This window comes from Nannospalax galili, unplaced genomic scaffold, assembly GCF_000622305.1.
Source record: "Nannospalax galili isolate Female #2095 unplaced genomic scaffold, S.galili_v1.0 scaffold888, whole genome shotgun sequence".
Taxonomy (NCBI): Eukaryota; Metazoa; Chordata; class Mammalia; order Rodentia; family Spalacidae; genus Nannospalax; species Nannospalax galili.
The window spans coordinates 222,513-228,463 of record NW_008357921.1 but is presented as its reverse complement, the minus strand read 5'-3'; the positions used below and the strand labels follow the sequence as shown (position 1 = coordinate 228,463).

The window sequence follows — 5,951 nt, the reverse complement described above, 5'->3', positions numbered from 1 at the left end:
TCCCAAGATCTCAAAGTGATTTGCAAACACACTGTGACGCCCTGGTTCGAAGGTGGGAAAGGCCAGTTTGGGTGGCAGGTGTGGTACTAGGTCAGACTTACACATGCTGTCGAGGCCAACAGACTCCCTCTCCCATCCCCACTGGGAAGACAGTATGTTCAGTTTATTTGAATTTAAATATTTAAAAAAATATGTATTTTTATTTTATGTATATGAGTGTATTGCCTACATGTATATAAGTGAACCTGTGTTGTAAGGTGCCCATGGAGTACAGAAGAGAATGTCATATCCTCTGGAACTGGAGTTACACAGGGTTGTTAGCCACCATGTGGGCTCTGGGACTTGAACCCAGGTCTTCTGCAAGAGCAGCCAGTCTTTTAACTGCTGAGCCATCTCTCCAGTCCCTTGAATTAAAATATTTTGACTAGGTAATACTTAATCTGATTCAAAATTTAAAGGTACAAAGAAACAGAAGTAGCCAGGCTCAGCCCTTGAGAGGCAGAGGCAAGCAGATGTCTTTGAGTTTGAGGCCAGCCTGGGCCACATGGCTAGTTCTAGGCCAGGGCTACACAGTGAGACCCTTTTTAAAAAAATTTTAAAATTTTTTTGGTCTCTTTGAGACAGGGTCTCCCTGTAGCCCCAGCTGTCCTGGAATTCATTATGTAGACCAGGCTGGCCTTGAACTCACAGAGATCCACCTGCCTCTGCCTCCCAAGTACTGGGATTAAAGGCATGTGCCACCACACCCAGCGACCCTGTCTTTTTTAAAAATAGTGAAAGACATCCCTTTTCATCTTTTCATCCTTGGTCTCCAGACTACCCTTATTTTGCTAATAATATATCTGGCTACCTGCCCTCTCCCTCAGGAAATGTCCTATTCCTTTAAGATTGTTTCCTGTGTCAGAAATGGACATGGGGCACTTAAATACAGGACTTGGTGAGCTGGCTGGCTCACTTTTTCCCCATTCCATGGTACTGGAAGGAGTCCCTGAGGAAACCCAGGGTGAGAAACCCAGAGCTCATCACTGAGTGCTGTCTGGACTGGGCTGTTGGAAGTGAGTCCCAGGTGCTGTGTGTGGGTGGTTCCCTGGACACCAGAGAGCTCCTCTTTGGAAAGGGCTCTGTCCACACACATAGGAAGCAGTAAGCATCCTTCCACAGGGGCCTTTGCAGACAGTTATCAGAAGGTGAGGTGGTGCACATTATCCTAGCATATGTGAGGTGAAGGTGGGAGGACCATCTGAGCTCAGGAATTCAAACCTAGGCATCACAGTGAGGCCCCCAATCTAATAAAAAGGTGGAAGAGGGAGTCTAGTAGAAGCTGCTGCCACTAGGCCAGGAGAGCACGGTGGCCAGAAGAAACAGCTCCCTCACCTTTGGTTATCTGGGAATCTGTCACCAAGACAACCTGCATTCTGAAAGGAAAGCAAGAATCTGGGTGATCAGTTTCCTTGTTAAAGCAAACCCTTGAGCTTTTGAACTCCAGCATGTTACTGTTAATGTTCAGGAGGGGAAAGGGTCATGGCTGCTTAGCAGGGTGCTGGGGGAAGTTTTAACCTTGAGTAGCCAGTGTGTGTGTGTGCGTGCATGTGTGCGTGCGTGCATGTGTGTATGTATGCTCGTGCACGCATGTGCAGCAGGTATTTCCCAGTAAGGGAACGCGAGCTTTTAATTTATTGGTCTCCACTATACCTCACTGCCTTATAGGACTCAGTCACCGAGTTGTTTCTAGCTAGGCTAGCTGAGCTGTCTAGGTTGCTTCCTGGCTGCCCATGAGGGGCCTCAAACTCAAAGGCCAGCCATCTCAGTATGCTCCCTCTGCCAAAGTTGCCTTGCACCCCAACTTCTCGCCTTCTGCATAATCTAGATATGAGGGAGAGTTTACTATTCTTATGGAAGCCCTCATGTTTGTTTTTAAGATAGGGTTTTCCTCTGAAGCCCAGGCTTGCCTCAAACTTGTGAGCCTCCCATTGTAGCCTCCAAAGTGCTGGGATTACAGGTGGAAACAGACTTTTAAATTGGAAAGTGGGACAGAAATCTGAACTCCTACTAAACTTTGGGGAACCTTCTCTCTGGGCAACGATTAGCTCACTGGTTATAGCCCCAGCCAAAAGCCCCTTTCTACTCTGATGTTCCAGGGTCTGATGAACTGTCTTGAGTATCAGGCCCTAGCCTAAAGTGGGTCACCTAGTATTTTCCTAAAAGTGATCTCATCGCTTTGGGAACATCATGTATGGGTGACTGAAAAATTTACATATGGGGTACTATCAATGTGATGGTGGGGGATCAGCCATGATGGAGCAAAGTGACCTCTGTTCCTGATGCTGGGGTCATGGCTGCCTTTTTGCTCCCCTGTCAGTTGTACCTCCCCATAGGGAGCCAGTCATAAAGGGGAACAGGGTCTGTTCCAGGTCTGCGCTGGGAAGCTGTAATGTCCATGGAGTCCCTAGTCATTCTAGGTGGCCCTGGCAAGCATCTTCGGAATCTGAACAGGGCTCCATTTGGTTCTAACTCATACTCTGCCAACAAGGGACAAGACTCGCACTTGCTGATGATTCAAGAATGACTCTTTTCAAAAGACTACACTGTTCATTTTCCAGTGTTTTTCTTTCAGCCACTATAGAAAATCAAATGGGACAAGATGGCAGTCGCTTTCTGGGACCTAACGCATGTATTTTCTGACAATTTTGATTCTAAAAGAATAAAAGACATTAATTTTAAACATTTCTTGTTTTTTCCCCTTTCTGTTTTCATCAGTACCCCATAAAGGGGAAAAAGTAAGGAGGTGGGACCAAAGAGGCAGACACAAAAAGCAACAACCAATATATTGCCAATATATTGCATTCCTTGTGATATATTACCAATATATTGCATTCCTTGTGATATATTACCAATATATTGCATTCCTTGTTATCAGCAGATATTCAGATTAGAGTATGGAGATTTAAACATTATACTTATTTGGGTCTGTATGGTTATGTGTGTACCACGGCATCTGTGTGGAGGTCAGAGGACAACTTGTGGGAGTTCTTTCCTTCTATCATGTGGGTGCTGGAGATTGAATCAGGCTTGGCAGCAGGCAGTTTTCCCTGCTGAGCCAGTGTCAAGGGGCCTTTTTAAATGAGCAAATGTTAAAAGACTAGGAAGGCACTGACAAAACTAGTAGCTCTTACTGGATAAAATACTAGAAGGTATTTGGAATTAACTTATCCTCTGTCCTAGGAATATTAAATCTGCTAAAAAATGATACAAATATGAAACATTCATTGCATATTTTTTATCGCAGTGAACATTTCCAACAAATTTACTGTTCACCAACAGGAAAATGGTTAGGTCAAGTTCACAGCTCCTTCATCCTTTTCTCCTCTTCCAGTGTATCAGGGATGAGTGTCCACTTTCCCCACACAAAGAAGTCTCTGAGCGAAGCCCTGGCTGCAAGCCATTCACATGAGGATCTTCAGGGGTGGGCTCTTTGGGGCAGGGAGGCAAAGTCATGATCTCAGTTTCTTGTTGGCTTGGGGTACAAGCATGTGGTCTTGGACTCAAAAGAGGGTTCAGGTCGGTTCTGGGGTCCATTTTCCTGAGAGGGCACAGACTACTTATAGTCTGAAAAGAGGGCTTGAATTCAGTCTTTTGTAACCCTTTCCTATCTAACACTGCTTCTTTTTTAAAAGTATTTTGTTATTTTTATTTTATGTGTATACGTGCATTGCCTGCATGTAGGTTAAGTGCACCCCTGTCATGCAATGCCTGCGGAGAACAGAAGAGGCTGTCCAATCCTCTGGAACTGGAGTTACGGACAGTTGTTAGCTGCCATGTGGGTGCTGGGATTCGAACCCAGGTCTTCTGCAAGAACAGCCAGTGTTCTTAACCACTGAGCCATCTCTCCAGCCCCTAAAACTGGTTATTTAAAAAAAAAAAAAAAATCTAAAGCTGAGTTATATCACTCTTAAAATTTCCAAAGATTTCCCCTAATTGCTGATAGGATTAAGGCCAGCTTTCTACCAGGGACCTCTGATCTCTGCTCAGGACTACCTCATCACATTATAAAGGGTCACACTCCTTTCTGTCCTGTGGCCCTTCTCCATATTTTATTAGGCTGTCATTTAATTTTGCAGTCTCAGATGTAATGTTACTCCCTCAAAGAAACCCTCCTTGACTCCCATTCCCAGCGTGGGCCAGGTTTGGAGCTTCTGTGTGCTCTCTTCATAGCATTTAATATAATTTGTGAACTTAGGTAATAATTCCCCCAGCGAGACTATAAATTCCATGTGAAACATGTTCATTAAGTCTAATACAATTATTTATTTTTCGATTGAACCTATGTATTTCATTCTGAAGATAACCCTTCTGACAAGAAAGGATTATGAATGAATATACAGTCCAAGGCATTATACTCAAAACAAACCTACAGTTTAGCTTAAATGCCCAAATCTATTTGATCACTGTAGGACACATTTTAGAAAAATAGCTTTTTTTTTTTCCTTGTAAGAAAGACAACTAGCTGTGACCAGGTGAAATGGAATTGAATTGGTTTCATTCATACCTGAAAGTGGTAATTAGTGGGAGGGGATGCTGGAAAGGTACACTCAGCCAACACAGCAAGGGCAAGTGCAGAGACCTGTAACTAGATCCTGGGTCTGCCTCTTCCGAGCTGGGCCACCCCTGGCAGAGGCTTCTAAGCTCTCTGAACTTCAGGTTCCACCAACAGAAGAAGATTGATTAACAGTAACATCTCCACTGAGTTATTTATTGCTAGAATTAAATGATACCTGATGTAAAAAATACAAGGCACAATGCCTGGCACACAGAGAGCGGGTAATAACTATGAACTGTTATTAGTTCTTAGGATGTTAACATTAAGTTCTCTCACCTAAGCCCCAGAGGCCCCTTTGGACCTACTAGGTGTACTTTCAAGAAAATTACAGGCTATGCCTGTTCTCCAGGAGTCAAATCCTGGCGATTTCCAATGGTGGCTGAGTATGCATTAAGGTAGGAAAGAACTCGACAAAGTGTCACACTTCATTTAATCTGAAGAATATTACAGGCTCTCTGTCTTCATATATACATTTTAACAGTAAAGAACAAGCAGCGAACTCAACAATTTGGAAACTAAGTCTACACGGTGTTGGTTTCTGGCAACCGTCTTCCCGATCTGGATTTCGCTTGGTTTTCTAAAGTCACCCCTGCCCTCGTCTCAGTAGACGTGCACCATGCCGTAGAGGAAAGTCCAGAACAGGACATAGGTGAAGAGGCCTCCGATAAGGCCTCCCGTGAAGAGAGGTCTTCGAGATTTAAAGTACTTGTTCCACCGCCTTCCCGCCTTCAGAATCAGGAGCAGGGACAGCAGGACGGAGGCCAGCAGGTAGAAGATGAAGCCGTAGAGGCCGGTGAGGCCGAGGATGCCGGCCGTGGCCCCCGACAGCGCCGACACCGAGGTCCGACAGTAATCCAGCACCGCGGCGTTGCCCCGCACGGCGGCCTCGCTGATGAACGGCGGCCCCTCGCGCTTGGCCACCACCGCGGCCATCGCACCCCTTGCCTCTGCTTCTGCGGCTCGCCGAGCAACGCGAGCTGCGGAGAAAACCCAGGTGAGTGGCGCCCGGAGCCCGCGCCTCCCCGCGGACCGCCTTCCCCGGCACAGCGCCCGGGCCGGGAGACGCCGAGGCCGAGAGCTCGAGCCCGCCGCACGCCGCACAGCCCAGCCGGACGCTCCCGGATACCTGGAACGCAGCAGCAGCAGTCCCTCGGCGTCCCCTCAGGCAGGGAGGGACACGGACTTGAGCGACACCATCTTAGACCGAAGGCTGCCGGGAACGCTCCGGGTGCGCAGGCGCAGAAGCCGCCCCCGCCCTCCCGCGCCCTCCCGCGCCTGCGCCTCGGGTGCGCCCCGCCCACTCCCAAAAGCAGACCAGCGCTTGGGCTGCCGGTTGGTTGGACACTCGTTAAGT

At 47.1% G+C, this 5,951-nt stretch overlaps 1 protein-coding gene across 1 annotated transcript; it reads right to left on the bottom strand.

The window, feature by feature from the left end:
• Positions 1-4,285: 4,285 nt before the first annotated feature.
• On the bottom strand, positions 4,286-5,876 carry Emc6 (ER membrane protein complex subunit 6). Its single transcript, XM_008855618.3, has 2 exons — positions 5,724-5,876; positions 4,286-5,574 (listed from the first exon to the last, which is right to left on the bottom strand). Exon 2 carries the CDS (start codon positions 5,528-5,530, stop codon positions 5,198-5,200), a length of 333 nt encoding a protein of 110 aa, XP_008853840.1. The 5' UTR covers positions 5,531-5,574; positions 5,724-5,876; the 3' UTR covers positions 4,286-5,197.
• Between the last annotated feature and the right edge of the window lie 75 nt (positions 5,877-5,951).